The sequence below is a fragment of the Eptesicus fuscus genome, chromosome 5, assembly GCF_027574615.1.
Source record: "Eptesicus fuscus isolate TK198812 chromosome 5, DD_ASM_mEF_20220401, whole genome shotgun sequence".
NCBI lineage: Eukaryota > Metazoa > Chordata > Mammalia > Chiroptera > Vespertilionidae > Eptesicus > Eptesicus fuscus.
This window is the reverse complement of record NC_072477.1, coordinates 91101044-91126229: the sequence shown is the minus strand read 5'-3', so window position 1 is coordinate 91126229 and position 25186 is coordinate 91101044. Positions and strand designations below refer to the sequence as shown.

Below are 25186 nucleotides of genomic sequence, written 5' to 3'. Positions count from 1 at the left end.
CACATTTCCTAAATTAATCACATACGTGCCCAGATGTGCCCTACTGAGTTGTACAAATAAATCATAAATACCTCCCCAAACTAAAGAATGTGGCTTGCAGAGTCAACGTTTCAAAAATATTGTATGCAAATATAAGAATAGTAAAATCAATGTGCTGAGGTAAAAAAAAAAGAAGTGGCTAGGATATGTAACTCTGAGTAATCACGCTCTCCTCTGTGACATTTTTTTTTTTTCATATGAAGATGGCTTTCATAAAGGGATCTAAAAAGCAACTGTAGCACAACACTCTTCGTGACCAAATTGGGCAACAAGTAGATATTCAGCCTAAGGAATGTTGTCTCCTAGCAACCACAAGAGTGAGAACCAGAGATACACAAAGGCATACTTCAAAAGTCTGCAACCCCCTGAGTTCAAAGATCAAAGCCCTAAATTTCAAATATTTATTCTTTTTCAAAATTGTTTTTCAATTGGGAAAATTTTTACTTTCCCCACTATAAGATACCAGTAATTAATCTCCAATACTGAGAAACTGTACTGCTGTGATATAAGTATGTTATAGACAACCTTGAAAAGCAAAATATTTTTCCTGAAGTAGATATAATCAATCACTAAATATTTCTTATTGTTAAATTCAGCAAAACTGTTAAAACTCAAAACACATGGAATTGGGACTGTCGGTTATTAGGGCTTTACCGGTGATTTAAATTCTACTTTTATTAAGGGACAATAGAGATTCTAATCAACTGATAAAAGTTGGTTATTTGGAATTGCAAAGCAGTATCAGCTTAAGAAGGCTCCGCCATGTAGTATATCCAGTGATTACAATTCATGAAAGAGATTGGGAACAGACACAGAGAAATTTACTGACTCAGTTGTTAAACACAGGAATGAGTTTGGGAGAAATTTTGGAGTCCGTTTTTAATTTAAGAGAATGCAATGACCTCAGACATTTTTGGTCTGTACTCACCCACCAAAACAAACATATCAGTCATCATTATTCCATCTCTTTTCAAGGATGACAATTACTTAAAGGGATGGATTGTACAAAGTTTGCTGGATTAAAACAGACAATGGTGTGACTATGTTTTGCTGTCTATATAAAATACAGGTCCCAATTTAGGCCTTTAAACACAAAGACATCTTCACAAGTTACATTATTATGTTCATAAAATTTAAAAAAATCTAACTTTCATAGGGAAATGTAGCTGTGCTATGTCCTAAAAAGGAAAAAAAAAGAAATGTTTATTTCCAAAATAATTCAAAATTGGATATTTAAATAGCCTAGTCTGTATAGTTTATGAACTATTCTCATTTCCCCTCCAATTAATTGCTATTATTTTTGTCTTAAAAAATAATACTGTAAACTACTAGTTCACCAAATAAATTTTATCTCACATAAAATCTTCACATGCTGAATCTCTATACTTTTAAAAGCAAAATGACCAGAAATTAATTTTAGATGTTAAATGTATATGTAGAAATGTAAAACTTATAATTAGTAAAAATCTATGTAATATTATGTCAGAACAAATTATAAAGTGATCTTCTGTATTTTAGCCTATGTAACTGTTCTCTTCTCCCCTACTATAACTTGACTTATAGCAGGTAATAATGTTTTAAGTAATATATTTTTGTAGATTTTATTGTATCTTATAGATGTTTACTGGTATTATTTTAATTAGTTTTAGATTTAGAATTATGTTTTCTAAATGCAAAATTTTTTGAAAATATTTAATTTTTTGAAATCACCCTCTCTTGCAGGAAACAGGCTTTTTAAAGGTTAGTTTCATTTTAGGAACAAAATTAATCAATTAATTTTATTCTTAGACATTTCAAGCTGTGCATGGTTTTATTCTATGTATCACCCAGGTCCTTTTGCCCAGTAAATGGGCTTGAATCAGTGGGTACCCAATGCCAGGATACAGGTATTTGCTTGCAGACTTGGTTAAAATACCTTATTAGTAGGTAGGAGGGTGCTGATGGCACACCTAGGTGTGCTCCCCACTTCTATGCAGGGATTCTTTGTCTCTCCCCATTTTTGTCCCTGTCACTTCCACATTTTCCTCTTTCTAGTCTTCTATTATAATTATTCGATGATCCCACTTGCTTTCACTTCAGCCTAAATGGCATACCTGTGATAGCACATGGCGGTAGCTTGACAAAGGCTCACATTAGTCTTGCTCAGCAATGCAGCTTGTTTAAAATCCTGAAACAATTTTATAAATTTTGTTAGTTTTGCAACATCATCCTTTGTGCTTTCTTAAACTTCATTCTAGCTTGTGTTCTACCACGAATATACATAACACAAGCATTAACAAAGACATCTTAGCCTAACTGGTTTGGCTCAATGGATAGAGCATCAGCCTGCGGACTCAAGGGTCTCAGGTTCGATTCCGGTCAAGGGCATGTACCTTGGTTGCAGGCACATCCTCCGTAAGGGGTGTGCAGGAGGCAGCTGATTGATGTTTCTAACTCTCTCTCCCTCTCACTTCTTCTCTGTAAAAAATCAATAAATTTTATTTTTAAAAGACATCTTAAAACTTTTTTTTTCTTTTTAATATCACATCTAGTGAGAATGAATGGAGCAGAGGAAACCCATAACTGAAAATTCACTCAGAATATTGTGCTACTGGTCTGCACTTTCCCAGTGGTTTTTGCCCTGATGTGTGTAATGAGATCACACTTACTTTCTTTTTATTTTTTTTCTCAGTTCACACCACCAAAGACTTGCCCATCTAGATAGAAATGGAAATTCTCCTATAGAGAAACTTGGACTTTATAGGGCAAACACACACCCAGACCCAGAAAAGGATATTCATTGGGCCTTCTTTGGGGATTAGCTAAGGCTGCCTCTGCCTTTGGAATTCACACTTCTGGGGAGAAGTATATCATTTTGTCCAGGTTTCCTAGAAGCCTCCTGAGAAGGAGCAATGGAAAATCCCAAGATTTTGAGTTAGGAAACGTGGCTGGAATGGCCCTGGGGAAGAGGTTGTTTGAAGAGAATTAAAAGCCTGCAAGAGATCTTGCCTCTGTGGCCCTGAACACTGACCTCCATTAGGCTCCAGAGACAGTGTCCAAAGTGCATAAGCTTTTCAAAGACGTACAAAAATGTTTGAGAACTGAGGCAAAATAAGAACATCACTACATTGAAACTGATACGATATTTAGATGAATCCTACCTAATAATAGACAAATATGCAAATTGACTATACCTCCGACACACCCACAAGCAACACCCACAAGCCACGTTCACCATCCAATCAGAGCGAGTATGCAAATTAAACCAACCATGATGGCTACAGCCACAGAGAGCAAGGTTTCCTAGGTAACAGAGGAAGCCAAGCTTTCCGCCTGCCCTTGCCAGGCCTAAGCCTCCACTCAAGCTACAAAGTTTCAATTATAGAAGGTAAATAAATTCAAACAGAAATGGAGGCAGAATGGAGCTTGAGAGAGCAGGTCAGGGTTGCTCCCGGCAACAGGGGAAGCAAAGCACACCCTGGCCAGGCCCACCCGCTTAAGGCTACAAAGTTTCAATTATAACCCCAACAAAAATGGCTGCTGGCCGAGGAGGGAGCCCCAGACATGGCTCCGCTCCAGGCTACAAAGTTTCAATTGTAGAAGGAAAATAAATTCCAGATACCAGGGCCTCCGCTTGGGTTGTGAGGGGGCATGGCCGGCCTGCAAACCACCACAGGCCCCTTGCTCAGGCCACCCCACACCCCAAGGGAACCCCACCCTGATCCAGGACACCATTCAGGGCAAACCAGCTGGCCCCCACCCCTGTACCAGGCCTCTATCCTATCTAATAAAAGAGTAATATGCAGATTGATCATCACTGCAACACACAATATAGCTGCCCCCATGTGGTCAAAGATCCTGCCCCCATGTGGACACAAGATGGCCAGCAGGAGACGGCAGTTGGGAGGCACCTGGCCTGCAAGGGAGGGCAGTTGAGAAGGACCAGGCCTGCAAGGGAGGGCAGTTGAGAGGGACCAGGCCTGCAAGGAAGGGCAGTTGGATGTGATCAATCCTGCAGGAGAGGGCAGTTAGGAGTGACCAGGCCAGCAGAGGAGGGAAGTTAGGGGGAAAACAGGCTGGCAGCGGAGTGGTTAGGGGGTGATCAGGCTGGCAGGCCGAAGAGGTTAGGGGCAATCAGGAAGGCAGCCAGGCAAGCAGTTGGGAGCCAGCAATCCTGGATTGGAGAGGGTACAGGCTGGGCTGAGGGACAACCCCCCTCTGTGCACGAATTTCGTGCACCGGGCCTCTAGTATCTACATATAAAAATATCAAGTAAGTTGCAATGATTCTGCTTTTCCCAAAGCACTGCTTCAGCAGGAACCTTCACTGGCAGTCTTGGTTGTAACCTCGGGTGGCCAAGCTAGAACAGGAGAGTGCTGTCATCTCCTCTGTAGTGTCAAAGGGAACTCCTCCAGCTCCCTTCCTGGAGGCTGGCACCCGCACTCTCCAGCCTCAGAGGGCAGGTGTCTGAGTCCTGGTGTCCACCTTGGAGGAAGGAGAGGAGCTAACCACACAGACAGCCTCCCTCTCCCTCTCCCTCCTCATTGTCCCTCCTCCTCCTCCCCCTTCTACAAACCTTCCCTGGCTGCAGCAGAGGGAGGAAGCTGGCTAACTCTTCTGCAAACTTTGGGAAGGCAGGGGGAGTAGCAGGGTCAAGCAGGGTCACTGGAATCCTATTGGAGGAGGAAGGTTTCAGTCAGAGAAACCAATTTGTAGATATGGAATCCGCACTTAGATTCCTGAAGTATATTTTGATACTAAAAGGAACTATTATTGGAAGAAAATAAGAAATCTATTGTCTAATCAAGTGTAATATAATCAAATATGCTACCAGATAACTCCCCCGAATACTGTGTTATTTACTGATTTTATCCTCACCTGAGGGCATGCTTAGAAAGAGTGAGGGAGGGAGAAAGAGAGAGAGAGAGAGAGAGAGAGAGAGAGAGAGAGAGAGAGAGAGAGCTCTATCAATTTCTTTCGGAACATGCCCCAACCAGGGATCAAACCCACAACCCAGGCATGTGCCCTGACCAGAAATGGAAGATGCTCAACCAACTGAGCCAACCTGTCTGGACTAAGAGGACTGTTTTAAAGTGGAGGCAAACTTAGTGGAATTGAGATTTATTACAAATTGAGATTTATTTCCTATTTATTTATTTTGGAAGTTGTGAAGAGTGATCAAGAATTTAAAAGACTGAGAATATCAAGTTCAGTTTTGTAATCAGATAAAACTTACAAAAGTCAACCTGACTCCAAATGTTTAATTATCAGCAATAAACATGTGATGACTATTCTTATTACTTAGAATAAAGCTAACTAGTGTTTATGATTTCCCCTTCTGCATTCATTTTTTTTCTAATATGAAGATCATAAATAACAAACCACACATAGCCTCTCATACACAAAGCAAATTCCTTATTTGTAAGGACCTTCACCCACATTGTCTTTGTGTCAGAAGACAGATTCTTGACCTGGTTCCTTCCGTTCTCCTCTGGAAATTTGCTCCATCATATTCCTGCCTTCTGTATTTTTAATTCTTGTTTCATGCCCCGACCTAACATGCCTTCCCCTCAACCCTCCCTGCCTACAAACTACACATGGCCCAGTCTTTCTAGTTCCTGTCACTACCAATCTCCTTGAAAGCATAGCTAACACTCCCGTTCTCCACACCCCCCAATTCCATCAACTTCCTGTTATTTGTGTTATTTAATGAAGGCCAATTTTATTTTGTCATTTGTAAATTGCATCGAAAGACATTTTTTATTTATTTACTTTTATTCTTATCAAAGTAACCCATGAACAAAGTGTATGGTGTCTAATACAACTAGGAAACTGACAGTGCTTGCAGCAATCCCCTGTCCCACCTCTCCTTGCCCCTGAGGCCCACTCCCCAATTGCAATTGTTTTTACATCTTGCTGCTATTTACCTTCAAATTTCAAAATAACATGAGAATTGTCATGTTTAACCTCCCACATAGGGTAGAATTTAGCTGTCTTACCCCAGCACTCCACACATCTTCTTTTCTCCCATCATCCCTAAAAAAATAGTCTCTATTTTTCCTCTTAAGTGTAGAATCCTTGGCTACCCATTCATATTTAAGTTTGAGGCATTAAAATACAGAATGGTAGTTCTCGGTGCCTGAACATCTCTTTTCTACTATCTTCAACCTTGTGGAATTACATCTTTTTTATTCCTTTACTGTCTTCCTGGTAGGTTTTCAAGAGGACAAAGAGATAGACACAAGTTCTCAATCCAACCCACTTAACCTAAATTGAGACATAAGTTCTCAATCCAACCCATTAACTTCCTAAACAATGCGAGTCCCAATGCTGCACTCTGCTTCCTGACCAAGGGTTCCTAGGAAGGCCATACGAGGATCAGTTACCTGATATGTAGTCAGCACTCATCCCACTTGACCTCTCTGTTAATCAATCATTCTCACTAAAAAAATTTCCCTGCGTAAGTGTTAAGACTGCTGCTTTCTGTTTCTTCATCTAGCCCTTCTATTCAGTCTTATATGTCTTCATTGGTTCTTTCTCATTTTTCTAATTTAATTTTTCAAATATTTTTTATTTACATAAAGGAAACTCGGTTTTTTTTTTTGTTTGTTTGTTTGTTTGCTTTTAATTTGTGTTTGCAAGGCATATTTTTTCCAGCCTTTCACCTTTCCTATCTATATCAATATATTTAAAGTGTGACTTTTGTAGACAGAGACTTTTTTTAAAAAAATTCTGATCTGACATTTTCATTACCTAAATAGGTCTATTTTTTACCATCCTACCAAATGTCACTCCTAATATGGTTGGATTTAGGTCTACCATCTTATTATTTGTTTTCTGCTTTTTTCCTCTGTTTCCTGTTTGTTTTCCCTGTCCAGGTTTATTTTGGATTATTTTAATGTTCTAGTATTCTATTTTAGAAATAGAATATTATTTCTGGGCAGCCGACATCTGAGGCTTGCCTGCGCCTTGGGCCGGCCCTGAGCGGCCGGGGGGCTGAGGGAACTGGGGGACTCTGGAGGCAGGCACCCCGGTGGGGCTGAGGGGACTGGGCGCTGCCATCTTGTGGCTGTGGACACTGCCATCTTTGAGGATGTGGCAGTCGATTAGCATATTCCCTCCTTATTGGCTGTGGGCACCACCATCTTTGCTATGGTGTGATGGTCAATTTGCATATTCCCTTTTTATTAGATAGGATTATTTTAATTTTCTAATATTCTATTTCAATTAATCTACATTTTTGTTTTGTTTGTTTGTTTGACTGAGGAGGTCACATTTGAGCAGAAACCTGAAATGAAAGATGGGAATGAGCTACACACATATTAGTAGGGAGAGCATTCTATGTACAGAGAAGAGCTTGTGTGCAGACCCTGGGGCTGGAAGGAAGCCTGGCATTTCCAAGGAAGAGCAAAATGCCAAAGTGGAGGGACATGAGTGCAGAAAAGAACAATGTTTGACAATGAAGTCAGATCAATGAGTGACAGTCAGATCATGATGGGTCTTCGTTGGCCACAGTCAACAGTGCAAATTTTATTCTAAGTGTGATGGGAAATCACTGGAGGGTTCTGAGCAGAGGAATAACATGGTCTGCTTTATGTTTTTAAGGGGTCTGTCTGCTGCTGTTTGAAGAACAGCATGTAGAGACAGGGACAAGAGCAGAAGCAGAGAGGCCAGTTGGGAAACTCCTGATGTAGAGCAGGGGAAAGATGCTTGAGGATGGAATTAGGAAGATAACAGTGGCAAAAAATGAGAAATGACTGCATTCAAAATATGCTTTGATGGCAGAGCCTACTGAACTGCTGGATGTAGAATGTGAGAAAAGAGAGGGGTTAAGAATGATTTCGGATAGACCAAAAGCTCCTCGAGGACAGGAAGTCTGCCTTATTTATCTCCACACCTTCAATACATAGGATTTGGAATCAGGTGAGACCTGATATCAAATCATGCCCTAGCACTTCCTGGATAAAAGACTATTTAACCTCTTCTGAATATCAGCTTCTTCATCTATAAGTTACAATTACAAATTGTGCAGCATTGTTGAGAACCTGGTATGTTGATGTTAAATACCAAATAAATATGTGCCATATAGACAACACAGGCCCTGCATTTAATTCTCCAACAGCTGAGGTCTTTTGCTCCCAATCCCCATTTTCCTCACTTCTCTACTCCCAACACTGTTCCCTAGAGTTCTGTAGCTTTCTTGCCTATTCCAGAGAAATTCTTTAGTTCCCTCTCCCTGAGGAAATTCCAAATGGTATAACCTAAACCTAAAGGAGTTCAACTCTTGGAATTACATTTCATCAAAGTGTAAATTGTCTAGAATATGGTTTCTCAGACACTTCCTTAATACATTGCGGACCAATAGTTTTACTGCTAGCTTTACCCAGTGGCCAGATAAGTTTCTATTGAACGAGTGCAAAAAACGTTTTACATAAATGTTAACGGCACGCTTTAAAATTAAATACCCATTGCATTTTGAGATTATTTATTACATATTTTTACAAGCCATTATCTTTTTAAAGTATGATACTTTGTAAAACACTGTGTAATATGAAGCGAGAATTCTCATGATCGGTCCACAAATATAATAATAAGTAATTCTGTGGGGCAGAACCTCAAAATATGACTCCAAAGGTAGAAAAATAACACAAGTCACTTTTGGAGATGAAAAGAACCAAGAAACACTCCATTACATAATGTTCTGTTGTAGTTCCTCAGAAACAAAGAAGAAGCAAAACTACCATTATTCAACTGCAAACTTTGTTTGATTTGTCTTGTATTTCTTAATCTTAACTCCAAAATTAATTTAAAAAAATACAAATAAGATCAAAATGAGAATGGTAAGTTTTGTTTAATTGTTCTACAAAGAAATGCATTTTTTAACCAAAGAAACCATGTATCTTTGTGATATATCGCAGATGCTATCTCTACTACAATCCTGAGTGCCTGTTCCCACCATTCTCAGTAGCCTATTTTGAGCAGGTATTTTCCACTCTATACAAAACAAACAGATTTAGTTTGATATATTGTCAATGGAGAATGAGGAAAATTATAAATGAGAGAGAGCATCAAGCAGCAAAGTAAACAATACATAAATCATTTTATTTGCTAAATAATTGAAATTTGTATAGCCAAGATACTCCCTTGGGAGAAGTGATAGTCTTGAACTTTCACCAAGTTAGAAACTTTTTAAAAAATATATTGGCTATTTGCCTGTAATCAAAACAAAGTAAAAATACGCATGTTTTACAAAAATTCTATTAGTCATTCAAAGTATTTCAACATGATTATTGCTAAAGTTTAGTTATTGCTCATTAATATTGCCATTTGGTAGTAAGAAAAACTTGTTCACTATTTTCACAAGTGAGCATGAAAAATCAAGTGGGTTCAGGTTTACCTCTAATGCGAAATTGTGATGTCCTTGTCCTAAATAGATGAGTCCACGATTAACTAAGGTATTGAATGCCATAGTTTTCCCAGCATCAAGAAGAAGCACGATTCCATAATCTATTAATGCCTAAAAAGAAAAGAAGCACTTACAACCTAGATTCAACTCTTTAGAGCCTTGCTACATTGGCCAAGGAAAAAATGTGTTAATGCCCAAACTAGGAACCCATAGTTAGTATTTAATTTGACTTACAATTTATGGCCCTAAATAATCATTTGTTGGATGTAAAGGGGCCCCTGAACTAAATATTTGACTGCTGCTGCATTGTAATACGCGGGGCTGACTGTGGCTGCACGTCACGTGTTCTTGTGAAGCATCCTAAGCATTTCCATTGTGATTGGACGAAGAGGCATACCACCCGCCTCCCCCAGGCATTAGTTCCCCCCCAGGACTGCCCACATTAAAGCAGAGCACTTGTTGTCACTGGAAATTTAAGTTCTTTTTAGTATTTGATTGTTTTTCTCACAGAAACCTAAGCTTTATGGAGGCAGAGCTGATCCTTATTTTTCACCATTACGAAGTCAGTAACTAGCACTGTGCCTGCACCGAGTAGGCAATCGATAACTGATTGTTGAGAGAATAAATCATGAATAAATGTAAATGGGTCTTAATATAACAAAGAAGCCTGTTGGAAAATTACTTAGCTATCTTAGGGTTTTGTGTGTTTTTTAAGACATTAATCTTAGTTGAGAATTAACTCAGAGAATCTTTCTCTATTACTTTTACCTTTTTATTTCATTCATTGAATAAACAATTTTTTACTGGTCACCGTTCTGCACCAGGTAACAGGACCATCCCAAATTTGAGTTGGAGCTGAATCTCTTGCCTCATTTTTCTACTGAACATTTTGCCCAAAAGAACCATATAATTTCATCAGAAAAGGGCCAGAACTTACATGCCTACAGCACGTGCTAACTGAAAATGCAAATACATAGTATTTTGTGTTTGCTCAGTGGTGCTCTAGTATTTCATGATTAGGCACTCAAGTGTCTAAAAGAATTGTACAGTTATGTACATTGTGGCATAATTAATAACAAACATTGCCAGGGCTGTAAAAATAATTCATAATACTTATAAAAACAAAACTAAAATGTGAGCACTTTTGCTTTTATAGAATCACAGAATGTAAAACCTTTAAGATACTTCAAGATCCACTAGACAGCTGAATATGTAACACAAGAGGAAACGAGAGCTATAAAATTAGTTTCATGAAGGTTAATGAGCAGGATTTGTAACAGGCCTCTGCTGTGATTACTAGCTTTTGAGTCTCGGGTAAGTTACTTAACACTAGCTTTCGTTTCCTCATCTGCAGAATTGGGATATTAACAATTCATCATATTGTTGCACAAATGAATTTTCGTTTAGCCCAGTGCCCCCCACACAATTAGCTCTAAGTAAGTGGTAACTGTTACTACTTTTATGAAGGTGATAGGAATCAGAACTCACCTGTTCTTAATTTTTATGAAACCATATCTTAAGAGAATGTCTAAGTGCATTTTCTGCAGAAAGAGACTTGGGTTTTCTCAGTGAGTGTAGTGTTGGCAGCAATGCTGAAAAACGGGTGGAGGTAGACATGAAGGGAGGAGGTAGACAAAAAGGGAGGAGGCGACACTGTTAAATGGCATCCGTTCCTCCTGCTGGAGGTCAAACGTTTTTCCAAAGCCGCCTACAGACTGTTAGCCAGAAGCAAACAAACCTGTGAACAGCAGCACAGGCCCTTACTCCCTGTGTGAGGTGGATGTGATTCTAACCTCTCCCAGCGTCCATTTCCTCATCTGTAAAATGAGTGTCTGAATGAAATGGGTTGGGTACATGGCAGCTCCAAAATAGCCAAGATGATTTATTCTAGTAGTTAGGTCTCTATTTAGGTAGTTTTTTCATTTTCTTTATTCAGAGTGTGGGGCTCTGTTACCTATCAGAGATAACAAAAATGGGAGGTCCCTGCCCCCACCCAGCCCATTGTTTGTGGCTTCAGAGTTACCCAGAAAAGGCAGGAATGGGGGTGGGGAGGAAGTCATCAAAGACACCTGCTGTGCAGGTTACTCTGATAAATGAGCCCTTAATTAGTCCTATAATCTTAACAACCCCTTTGTTAAAAATTATTCATTTGCCAATGGTTCTGGAGGAAACCCGATCCTCTGGTTACCAGGAATTCTACATCCTTTGAGAAACAATGTTTCTCAACTTCCTTCCATAGCAAATAAATTCCAAAATCTCTAAATGTTTTAAACAGATTTGACTGCCCACGCTTCCAGGACATTGGGGAGCATGTGCAACAGCAGGCATGTGATGTCGTCTATTAAAGGAATGCCTCGTTGACGGTGGACCTGGATAGAAATAAGGAGGGGAGACAAGAGGACAACAGAGGAAGGGAAACCAGAGGGTCATAGCACTAAGAAGACCACAGACTAGCTGCTTCCCAGTGAGGAATCTTGACTGGAAAAAGACCAATCAGACAAAGAAAGGAGAAAGAGGAGAAAGATTAGAAAATCTAAAAAATGGCTTGCACAGGTAGCAATCGAGGACAAATAGAGAAAAAGGATTGCAGTACTGGTCACTGGTCACTGGTCCCCATAACTGGAAACCATCACTCAAAACTGCTGCATCTGTGGCCTGAACACTGTGCAAAAAATACCTCAGCAAATTCTGAAGCAACAATATTGCTAACAATCGCTACTTAAAAATACTGCAAACAGTGTGTTAACGGAAAAAAAACCATTGAAACCTGTAAAGAATTTTAGTGAGTTTATTTGAGCCAAACTGTCGACATATGCCGGGAAGCAGAACCTCAATGAGATAATGCTCCGGAGAATGCAGGGTTACATCTATATTTATACATTGAAATCAAAGGAAAGGGACATAGGTGAGTTACTTGAAATCCATTGGTGACAGATTAGGGAGGTGGGACAAAGCAAAGCGGGGAAACCTCTGGGATTGGGTGAAAAGTGAAATGATGGACATGTGCTTCTCTTACAGAGATGGATACAGGATACTTTAACGTAATTAACAGTTGACAATTAACTTGATAACAATAACAATGAGGGAATGTCCCGGTGCCATTTGTTGTGCCCTGAGGGGTTCGGGGTAGAAAGGAAGTTACAAGTTACCCAGACATCTCACAGATATGTTATCTCAGAGGCAAAAAGGCAAATGGGCTCAGTAAAGAAGATCTAAGTTGATCTTTGTCAGGGAAGATATCAGCTTAGGAATGACTGCCCACTATAACCTGTCTGTAGTTAAATATTTAATTTTCAAACCATCCTTTGTGGTTATTCCAGGTCTCTGAGTTTGCAAGACTGCCACGCAGACCTCCCCTGAGCTTGTCAGGTTAGCATGTGGCTCCTTTCGTCCACAAGTGTATGAGTAGAAACATTTACCCTAATGAGAATTATGTAATGTATTTTAATTTATATATGTCTTCAAATGCTTTTGTAAACATTATAAAATCAATTTTTCGTGTGACATTGCTGAGATTGTATAAGACAATCTTGTGAACACTAACAAAAATAATAATGTCCTTTGAAATGTTTCTTTGGGTTCTCAAGGTGTGTGTGTGTGTGTGTGTGTGTGTGTGTGTGCATATTTCCACAAGAATTATTTTTCAAAATTACAACAGATATAATAAAAAATATTTTACACGTGCTTTACGTATGTTTACAAATACTTTAACATTTTGTTTACTAAAATGGTCATCTTACCATCTGAAGTTCACCTATCTTGGTGTAACACAATGCTCTGTTATAAAATGCTACATAACTGTTTTTGTCCATGTTGATAGCGGTAGTTAAATCTGTAATCGCTAGCTTATAAGTCTACAAAGGAAAAAATAATTAGGTGAGAAGGGTTAGTCACAATGGACTGACATTTAATTGTAAAAGAAATTATTGATTCTATCAGACTTTTTGGAACACTACGTGCAGCATCTGTGATATTAAGACAATCAAGCTCATCTTTCACCAAGTTAATTAAGAAAATCTCTTGGTAGGAATTATTATTATAGTTTCTGTTACTTGCAAATAAAATTAAATATATAAAGAATTTTAATTTAGATGATTATCTTATTGCCAATGTTGAGAAAATTACACTTCTTATTGGTAAAGGAGAAGCAAGTCATGTTCCTCCAGCAAACATTCACCAGAGCTTGCGTGCTTCTGTCATTCATACTCAGATCCCATAACCGTCATGTTTTCTACCTACAGTCTCTTTTGCTTCCTCTTTGATGCTTCTCTGATACCTTGTGTCATCCATTTCTATAGATAGTAATTTTCATGGAATTAATACATAATACAAGGTCTTACCTTTGCTTTAAGGCATTATTTGCAAAATATTTCATATGAAATAGCTACAAAAAAAGTTCAGAAAAGAAAAGCAGGAAAAATAAAGTATTCATGAAGTATCGGATATCAGTGCTGCTACTCACACCTTTTGACCTACTAACTTCTCTTTAGGAATCAACTATAAATTCAAGCAATGACTGTGTTCTCAGTGTGTATACTAGTAACTGTAATGTGTAAAATAGTGAAAAAAATTAAAAACCCAAATGTCCAACCATCAAGTGGTAAAAAATAAACTATGATAGAATATTATTCAGTCATTGAAAATGGTATCTTCAAAGGTTAAGTGTGAGAAGCAGGGCACAACACAAAGTAAGTAGCATAATCCCACTTTGGAAAATATATTCCATATATTATTAGAAAAAAAAAAAGACAATGCAAATACACCAAATGCTCTCAGAAATTTTCAGTTGATGGTGAGATAATAGGTGACTTTAGTCTTCTTTATTCCCTCTTTGTATCTTCCAAATTCTTTACAATGAATAATATGTTACTTTCTAAATAATGTGTTATTTAAAATGTGAATGTCCAAAAAAACCCCCACTATTTTGTAAGCCTTTTGATGTACTGTGGAAGTGGAAGGTGTCCCATGCAGCTCTGCCCTGAACACTATGTCGATTCTTCTCTCACGGATTAGAAAAAGGAAGTGCGTCCCCACTGGCATCCAAGCATCGCTCACTCTGTTTTCTGTGAACAAGACGGGAAATCGCCTACCCTGTTGTGGTATTTGAGGACGCCTCTGTAGATGTAAGCTCGCACACTCTGAGGATAAATTTTGATGGCCTCGTTACAGTTCAAGATTGCTTTGGAGTATCTGCCTTTCAAACCGTAGAAGGCTACTCGGTTTAAATATGCCTTTTCAGAGAAAGAGAAGAGGAAAACAGGAATGTGTGTTATAGTAAAAGCATTAGTTATACCAAAAGATATGATAGTTTGGACAAATCTATACCACCCAAAGATGTTATAAAATGTAGGATTTTTTCCAAACATACAGAATAATTGAAATAGTACAATGAACATCCATATACCTACCACATAGATTAAATAATTATTAATATATTTGCAATATTTATTGTATCTACTTTTCCCTGAACTGTTAAAAAATATGTTGTAGACATTGTAACAATTCACCGCAGCTCTCCAGTATGCATCTCCTATGAAGAAGACATTTTTTTTGTACAATCCCACTACCATAATATATCTAAGAACATTAATAGTATTTCCCTAAAAACATCTAATATTTGGTCCATATTTAAAATTTATAGACTTTTAAAATCAGGATCCAATAAAACTTCACCTATTAAATTTTGTGTTATCTCTTTAGTCTCTTAAAAGTAAGAAATAAATGCAATAGCAAAACAAGAAGTAAATAAAATTAATAACATAGTATATAAAATTATAATTATTAATAGATACATTAAAATATTAACAATACTTATATACATCATAATTTATAAGACACTTACATATATACTATCCCTGTTGGAGATAATATTTTTAGTTCAAAGGGAAATACAGATATATGCATTATTAAAACAATTACATGAAAAGTAGGTATAAGTAATCAATTGTTGTTAACTAATAACAATGACATATGAAGGATTTAATCGTTTTAGCAAATCTATAACACACTCTCTAAATCACCAGAAGTGTTCATTTAAATACCTCGTAATGTTTTGGATTGAGGGTAATTGCACGATTAAAATCCAATATTGAGCTATCCTTGTGGAGTTTTATTTTACAAAGCCCTCGTTGATGGAAGCCTTCTGCAAAACTGGGATTTATTTTCACAGCTTTGGTAAAAAAATCAAAAGCCTAGAAGAGCATATTGTTACAAAGCAAATGGTTTAATAAGCAGAATTCATTAATTTATAATGCTAATAAATTATAGTATATAGCCATTGTTGAAAGTTTTCCATCTTTTTCTGGTCATTTTAAATACATTTTTCCCAGTGAAACTTGTGGAGCAAACAAAAGTAATATTTATTAACAAGTCAGGTTTAGTATTATAATTTACTAGCCCCGTATTCCCAGATTAATGTCCGCATAGTCCAAGTTGTTAGATTTCAATAATTTTGCGTGTACATGTAATCATTATTCTTCATATTGTGTTCCTTCAAAGAAGTCACAATCAGCACACTTGTTTTCCAGGAGGGCCCAAACATTTCACAGCAGATGCGTAGCTATGAAATTTCAGAATGATAGAACTCCAAAATTTCCCCCAACATTGTAGGGCAAAGTCAGTTTTAATGCTGGTTGAACAAAAGGGCTAAAAGCATGGAAAAGATTTGTAATTAATCTTATTAGAATTTCTTAATAGAACAACTAATCAAGTGCAACTCTGTTTCAAGGTTTGAGATGCAAATTTTAGACACTGTCCACTCCTATGAATATAAGGATAGGAATGGTGTGTGTGTGTGTAAAGATACAGTTGTGAAATTACATATTGGACAATTTTGAAATGGAGACTTCTGTAAAATAGCCAAATATTGGATAAGTATGTAAATATTGACTCAACTGGTTTTCAATGATATCCTGGCTATCTAAATAACCAGTTTCAATCTTTGAATTTTTAGTCGACATTAAGAAAAATTAGTGTGTTAATCATTTTCCATTTATTCTACATTAGAATGAATCACTCAATTTAAAGTACTTAAATTTAATAGGTAAATTTACATTAATGTGATGAAATTATTTTGCTATAATAATTTCTTATAGTTAGATTGTTTTGGTGAAAAACATATATTAGTCTTTACAATACTATTGACAAATAAGCATCAAATAAAACAAACATGTTGGGTAAATAAAACAATGCAGTAGGTATTGTAGGATGCATAGTGTCTGTAACAACCCACGCCTTATAAGAAGCATTGGTCTCCTGTATTGGTCACTTCCTGTAGAAGTAACCTTCAGAAATAGAACTAAATGCAAGCATTTTCTAAAATCACAAGTAACCTAAATTCCTAAATATACAAAATACCATTTGGAAGTTGCCTTCATCCATGTAACAAAGACCCAAGTTATACAGACAGTCCACTGACGCCTCTAAGACATTTGATCCTCTCTCAGAATGAGAACAGACATCCAACGCCTTTTTAAACAGTCTCATAGCTTCCTGCAGGGTGAAGAGAGAGAGGGCTGAGAATGCTTCTTTCTACTGTTTACTTAACATGACAACCTTAAACGTTAAAAGGAATCCTGAGCACATAGCCCTACTCACATACAGATCTTGTCCATACACAGCGAGAAGACCACTGCCTGTCTGATCGCAGCACGTCCCACGAGGTGCCTATCCTAGAGCTAGTGCTTAAGCAGGCTCTACATGAGGACTTAAGAAACAACACTTCCTAAATTCTAAAGATTATTTTCTTGTAGTCTTAAATTAAAGTTAAAGTTGTAGACTAGTTTATGACCAATTTCCTATAATTTTCCTGAAAGGAATACTGGGCAGCTTTTAGGTCAGTGATGGCGAACCTATGACCTGCGTGTCAGCACTGACACACGTAGCCATTTCTGATGACACGCAGCCGCATGCCGAGGATGAAACATTTGCGACTAGAGTCTTGGAGTTAGTTTTTTCCTCAAAGTGACACACTACCCGAGTTATGCTCAGTTTTTTGGCGAAGTTTGACACACCAAGCTCAAAAGGTTGCCCATCACTGTTTTAGGTAGTAGAAAATCTCCAATGATAATATCTGATGTGGTTTTAATCAACCTTTGTTTTGTCCTGCTGTGCTGTTAATAGAGTTCCATTGACACCAGAAAATAAACTAACATAAAAAAATAACCCATTTAAACAAAATACTTGAAAGGCATTAATGAGAAAAATTCAGATTTTCAGATAGAAATGTCTTTTAAATTAGCTAATTGAAGTACATCTATATAGAAACAAAAAAACCTGTGACCCTTTAGCCCATTTTATTAATTCTATTACATTGCAAAAGAAATAGTGAGCTTTAACTTGGATATGCTAAGTGTCCATTTATGGTAAAATTGAAATTTTATCCTGTCTCATACTCAAAATATATATTTAAGGTAAAGTCTTAAATGGAAAAAGTGAAACTTATAAACTTTTAGAAGAAAATACAGGGCTATCTTTATGACCTTGGAGTAGGGAAGAAATTCCTAAACAATTTTTTTAAAGTCATGACAACAAAATAAAACATAGATATATTCAACCACATTAAAATTAAGAACTTATTTTCGCCAAAACCGGTTTGGCTCATGGATAGAGCATCAGCCTGCGGACTGAAAGATCCCAGGTTCGATTCCGGTCAAGGGCATGTACCTTGGTTGCGGGCACATCCCCAGTAGGGGATGTGCGATGTGCAAGAGGCAGCTGATTGATGTTTCTCTATCATCGATGTTTCTAACTCTCTATCCCTCTCTCTTCCTCTCTGTAAAAAAATCAATAAAATATATTTAAAAAAAAAAGAACTTATTTTCACCAAAAGGCACAACAAAATAAATAAATAAATAAATAAATAAATAAATAAATGGCACAAATTGCAAGAAGATATGTATCAAACATACAGCCAACCAAGAATAACAGAATTTAGTTTTTAAATGCCTAAAATTTATAGGAAAAAGACAAAAATTGTGTATAGGAAATTGATAGACTAGGAAATACGAATGCCTAATAAACATATATAAAAAAGTTCCATCTGTGCTCAAACTGAGGAATGTGAATTAAGACCACAGGAGTGGTCTTTCTCCTCCAAATTGACAAAAATAAAACTTGACAACACCCATTATTGTAGAAAATGCAGATTAGCAGGACCTTCATACTGCAGGTGGGAGAATAAATTGATACAACCCTATGGAACAATGTGTCATTAGCTTGAAAGTTAGGCATTCACATTCTCTACACACCAACAATTCCACTCCTGGGAAATCCTGGCAAACTACTCCATGTGTTAACAGAAGACAGGAAAAAGAATATTTTTAGTAACCCTACTTTTTTGTTGTTGTTGTTAATCCTCACCAAGGATGTTTTTCTATTGATTTTTAGAGAGAGTGGAAGGGAAGAGGACAGAAACATTGATATGAGAGACACAACTATTGGTTGCCTCCCGCAGTTGCCCCAACCAGGGCCCTGTAAGAGCTGGCAACCAGGTATGTGTGCCCTTGACTGGAATCAAACCAAGGACCTTTCAGTCCTAAGGCCTATGCTCTATCCACTGAGCCAAACTGGCTAGGGCAGCCCTACTCTTAACCCTTTGCACTCGCTTGCTTTTTTCTCGATTCTTTTATTCTAATGCTAACCGTGTCGAGTCACACTCGACATCCGAGTGCAAAAGGTTAAGAGGAGAAAAAATAATAAAAAGAAACAACCTCAATGTTAATTAGCAAAAGAATCCTATATAATATAAGGCTAATATGCAAATCGACTGAACGGAGAAACGACTGGTCGCTATGATGTGCACTGACCACCAGGGGACAGACGCTCAATGCAGGAGCTGCCCCTGGTGGTCAGTAAGCTCCCACAGGGGGAGTGCCACTCAGCCAGAAGCCCTGAGCTGGATTCACGGCTGGCGAATGCAGCGGCAGTGGCGGGAGCCTCTCCCGCCTCCACAGCAGCGCTAAGGTTGTCCGACTGACAATTTAGGCCCATCAGTAGGACATCCCCCGAAGGCTCCTGGACTGCGAGAGGGCGCAGGCTGGGATGAGGGACACCCCCAAGTACACGAATTTTGTGCACCAGGTCTCTAGTCAATAAATAAATGATATAATTTTGTTTTATAAAAAGATATGCAAGCAGTCATTCTAAGCAAAATATTAAAATTCCATTAATAGCCTTAGTAAGCATTATTCAAGACTTTGTACCTTGTTTCTCTTGGCCTTCATTTGGGTTTTTGCTAATAGAATAATCATGTTGATCTCAGGCCTATTCAAAGTGGCCCCATCCAACACCTGAATGGCCTTCTCATGGTTTTCACAAAATGAATAAATGAGTGCTTGCTGTATAGGACTCAACTCAATGAGACCTAAAATAAAAGGAAAGCTTATCAATACCTTTGTCAAGTATCTAGGATTTAGAATACATGTAATATTTTGATCAACGATCTATCTTTTAATATGAATTAACAAATCAATATGATACTAAAATCTATTCACCATCAACAAACAGTAAGACATTCCAACACAAACAAAAAACAATAAAAGTGTAAGCCTGGTATTTCCTATAATAACCTCTCTCACAAAATTCACTGTTTTGAAGCATTTTACTAATTGATTATGTGCAAATGAAATGGAACTTTTAAAGTTTCAAAAGTCTAACTTAGATTTTCAAGTGAACCCTTCAAGCTATCTATGCATAGCTTTTGCAAATACCATAAAAATTTTAAAGAAGCGTTTACTTTTAAGTTGAGGCCATTATAATTTTGCATTAATTATATTTACCTTTGTTCATTTCTGCTACTTGGTAAATAGTGAACTTTGCAAGGTCATAACATTTCATCCTAAGAAGATATTGTCCTCTGGAAGAAATAATGCCTTTTTAATTCTAAGCTTGAAAATTTTTCCACAACAAAGTTTCTTATAACCAGTTACTTGTAATTTTATAATTATAATACATATATGTATACTTACATATGTATGATAAAAACAATGTGAAAATTATAAACATTTTATATTGTCTAAATGAACCAATTAGCTTAGAGATGTGATGAGAAAACAATTTAGGAAATATGAAGCTGAAAGAAGAAAAACCTCAAATCTTTTTGCAATTACTGTATTTAAAATGTTAAACTCTGTTGCTAAGAAATTAATAAAAAATGAACACAGTTCAAGGTACATAAAAGTGGAAAAGTATTACATAAATTGTTAAAATGTGGTTCAAGGGTTTAAAAACAAAGCAAGCCCTTATCAGAAAGCATTATTCTAGTCCATTTTCCCATATCTATCTATACATCCATTTCCTGAGTTAGAGACAATAACATTTTTTTTTTTGGGGTGATAACTCATAATGTTCAATGAGTCTCTTTATAGAAAAGCCTATGGCATTTGAAATACAATTCAATGTGTCACTTTTTTTCCCCACTGAATTAGCTGAGGTTCACATTTGGTACTTCTGTGGACATAATCAAATAATTGTTCAAAATATTATCTTACTTTCATGAGTCCTGTGATAATTATATAACCAGTAATGTAGAGAGGCCTGAAATAATTTAAAACATGAAACAGTTGTGTTTTGATGCAAGGATAGAGCAAAGGGAAAGATCTGGTTATCTTATATTATAAATTTTCTTCAAGCTTAACAAAACCAATAACTACATCTGACTTGGTGGTTGGGTCTTGGCCACCGCTGAAAGATTAAATGTAAAAGGAGGTCACTGGAAGGATCAAGAGAGGACTTGAAGATGTGATTTCTATGCCAATACCTTATTATATATAACTCGATTCGATCTGGCTGAAGGTGGATAGCACGAGATATCTCTCTTACTGCCTTTTGCAATTTATGTACCTGTTGATGGATAAACAGAAACTTAGCTCATAATAACACTCCTTTCTGGTGTTTATCCCCTGCCATTCTTCAATACAGAAGTTTTGCAGAAACATTTCCTAATACATGTTTTTTTTTAAGAATCATCATAGCAGCCCAGCCAGTATGGCTCAGTGGTTGAGCATCAACCCATGAACCAGGAGGTCATGGTTTGATTCCTGTTCAGGGCACATGCCCGGGTTGCACATGACCAAAAGATATAAGTACATTGCGTTTGGTAGGGCGCATGCAGTAGGCAGCTGATTAATTATTCTCTCCATCACTGATGTTTCTTTCTCCCTTTCCTTCTCCCTTCCTCCTTCTGGAATCAATGAAAATATATATTTTTTAAGAGCTATCATAGCAAATGGGATACAAAGAAGTAAAAAGAAAAGGATCGAGTTTGAGATGTATTTAAATTAACTGGAGAATTTCTGTGGGACTCAGGCCTGCTGCTTCTCAAGCTGACCCTGCTCAGGTTGGTGTAAGTATTAAATCATCTATTCATATGTCTGTTCCACCCGTAAATATTTATACATTGAAACCCTGGTTGGGAAACACGGAGGCTCACTCTCTGATCTTTATGAGCTGACCTGGGGTTGGACTTCTCCAGACAGCCTTAGATTAGCTTCACCCTGGAGGCTGAGCCCACACAGTAGGCATATGTATTCTTCTATATGCAAACGGTTTGATTTGTGATTGTTTCATTTACATTGAATTATATTGTACATACTTTATACTCCTTTCTGAATCTTGCTTTTCTTATACCAGTCAGCTGATATTCTTTTTTAAATTAAATTTATTGGTGTAACATTGGTTAATAGCATTATAAAGGTTTCAAGTGTACAATTCTATAGTACATCATCCGTATATTACATCACATGCTTACTACCCAAACCTAGTCGTCGTCTTACACCATATGATATAGTTCTAGTTGTTTTTTTATTGACTACATAATATTCTGTGTAAATACAACATAATTTATTCACTACTGTGCAGGAATTTTTGCCTCCTCAGAACAAAGAGTTTTTGAATGCATGTCTTTATACCCTGACATGATGCTGGGGCTTTGGTTTCTAAGTGCACTCAAAAGAAATTTCAGAAGCCTTCAGCTCCAACAACATGTAGGCAAGCAAAAGGACCACACACCACAAGAATGTCCATCCCTTTCCCAGCAGGAGTCAAGAGCAAACTTTCCCTGGGGACCGCACTAACCCTAACCTGCCCTGGGTCTTCCACCTCTATCATCAGGAAGGTAAGAGCTCTGAATGGGATTCTAGTCTCACTGGGTCCTGAGATGTAGACACTGGAGACCGGAGCCTCTAGCCAAATCTCCTAGGAGAGGCAGTGTGAGGAAGAAAAAAACAAATAAAAAAAACTTATTTTAATAGTGATTTCGAAGTGGAGTTTTATGTTTGTTTTTGTGGGGTGGGTTGGTGTTTTGTTTCTGTGGCTCCCCCCTCCCTCACCCCTACACCATAATCTGCCTAATCTGATGGAAACAAGTGTGACTAATGGATTTGTAGGAGACAAGAGCAAAAAAGTGTTGAGCCAATTCACATGGACTCTTGCAGATCTTTCTTTGGCTTTTGCAGGATTTGGCTTTTATTCTGAGTGCAAAGGGAAGCTATTGAAGGTTTCTGGGCAAAGAAGTGACATAATCTGGCATGTTTTAACAGGATCACTATGGCTGCTGTGTTGAAAATCCATCATAAAGGAGTAAAGAACAGAAGCAAGAAGACCAGAAGGCTACTGCAATAGTCCTAATGAGAAATGACAGGGTCTTGGTTAGTGGTGGAGTAGTGGAAAGGGATATCTATTTTGAAAGGCAGAGACAACAGAGTTTCTCTCCAGAAAATCAGATATGGTTGGAGTCAGCTAAGACTTCCTGTTTATTGTATTGTTTGAATTTGTTACATAAAGGATATGCTACATTTTTAAATTCAAATGATATATAAATCTAAACGAAATCTAAAGGAAAGCATGAGTGAGTAGGATCCCATTTTATGCACAAATTCCATTCCACAAACCCATCTCTCACACACACACACACACACACACACACACACACACACACACACACACACAACTGATAGGCTCCCAAATGTTAATAGCAGTTAACCCTAAAGAATGAAATCATCGGTAGTTTTAAATTTATCTGTGACTATATACAAGTAAAAGTATTATATGCAACAAATATATGTTGCTTTTGTAATTAGGGAAAAAATGTATTTTTTAAGAAGAAAATGAAAGACAAAAAGTCATACCTCATCAATACAGTCTTTATAACTGGGCAATTATAGTTAACGATATCTACTTAATGTTTATTGCTTATAAATGCATTAGCCACTGCAATTATCTGAAAAAACACATTAACATATTTTAAATTATATTGAACAAATATCCAGAAATTTAAAACTTTTTAAAAAATCAAGGTTCTCAAACCTTAAATACCTTATTGTAAGTTTCTGCTAGACACATATAGCTTTGAATATATGAAGGATCAAGTTTAAGAGCCTCAGAAAAATACCAAGTGGCGTCAGTGTAGTTATCTAAGTGTAGCAGATCTATGATGCCAATATTTATATAAGCCAAAGTAACAGTTCTAAAAAAAAAACGAGAAAGCAAACTCTTGTTAGACATTTTAATTACTTTACTGTTCTTCAATTATGAATGAACCTAATTAAATACATCTATTTATAGCAGGTTTCTTTTAATGCTTTACTAAAGCAAAGTAAGTTAACTAAACCCTCTCTCTTAGAAATTATAAACATCTTTATAAAATCCTTAGCAGGGAGTGAACATTTGCTGCGTTTGGGCCAGGAACAGAATTCCTGAGGTCTGACTTAGCAGTACTTTACTCTTCCTGGATTTAATCTTGATTTATCTTGAATTACAAGCTCAGTTTTCCTCAATTCAAAAGTTTCTGGGCCCTCAGCAGGTGGCTCAGTGAGTTGGAGTGTCCTCCTATATACCAAAAGGTTGCTGGTTTGATTCCCAGTTAAGGCATATACTTAGGGTTCGATCCCCAGTTGGGGTGCAACCAATTGATGCTTCTCTTTCACATCAATGTTTCTTTTAAAACATACACACAAACATATCCATCCATCCTTGGGGGAAGATTTAAAAAAAAAAAAAAGGTTTTGCCTCGGGTTCTATTATATTCGCCATGAGTAACAATGAGAAATAATGATAGTCTCAAGGCTTGTGATGAAATATCCTCTCCACATAGGGATTAACCCAGCTTCTTTTCTAGAGCAAATAAATGTTTTCTCTCTTAGAGTAAAACAATTTTCAGTATGTAAATGACCTTAGAAATTACTTATTCAATTCCCCTGTTTCAAAATAAGGAAACTACACATCCTACAGCCCAGCTTCATGGAAGCCCTGTCCCCTTACCGAAAAGATGCCAAAGTCCTTATTGCCCATGTTTCAGCTTTTTTTAAAAAAATATTTTATTGATTTTTTTACAGAGAGGAGGAGAGAGGGATAGAGAGTTAGAAACATCGATGAGAGAGAAACATCAATCAGCTGCCTCTTGCACACCCCCTTCTGGGGATGTGCCTGCAACCAAGGTACATGCCCTTGACCGGAATCGAACCTGGGACTCTCGAGTCCGCAGGCCGACGCTCTATCCACTGAGCCTAACCGGTTTCGGCTGTTTCAGCTTTTTACAACTGAAACTCTTGTCTTTCCATTTCTGGCTCAAAAATATCAAAAAGAAAATCACGCCAAAACCGGTTTGGCTCAGTGGATAGAGCATCGGTCTGTGGACTGAAAGGTCCCAGGTTTGATTCTGGTCAAGGGCATGTACCTTGCTTGTGGGCACATCCCCAGTAGGGGGTGTGCAGGAGGCAGCTGGTCGATGTTTCTCTCTCATTGATGTTTCTAACTCTCTATCCC

The 25186-nt window shown here is 37.4% G+C and overlaps 1 protein-coding gene across 1 annotated transcript in view; it reads right to left on the bottom strand.

The window, feature by feature from the left end:
* Positions 1-23884, bottom strand: part of TTC6 (tetratricopeptide repeat domain 6) — a 41344-nt gene extending 17460 nt beyond the window's left edge. The window contains exons 1-10 of the mRNA XM_054716561.1: positions 23738-23884; positions 21183-21265; positions 20203-20279; positions 19627-19787; positions 16781-16915; positions 15466-15615; positions 14515-14655; positions 13165-13278; positions 9416-9535; positions 2133-2206 (exon numbers count right to left, since the gene is read on the bottom strand). Of these exons, the coding sequence (XP_054572536.1) occupies positions 2133-2206; positions 9416-9535; positions 13165-13278; positions 14515-14655; positions 15466-15615; positions 16781-16915; positions 19627-19787; positions 20203-20279; positions 21183-21265; positions 23738-23764 (1082 nt within the window). The 5' untranslated portion in view covers positions 23765-23884. The remainder of the gene's footprint in view (positions 1-2132; positions 2207-9415; positions 9536-13164; positions 13279-14514; positions 14656-15465; positions 15616-16780; positions 16916-19626; positions 19788-20202; positions 20280-21182; positions 21266-23737) is intronic.
* Positions 23885-25186: the final 1302 nt, after the last annotated feature.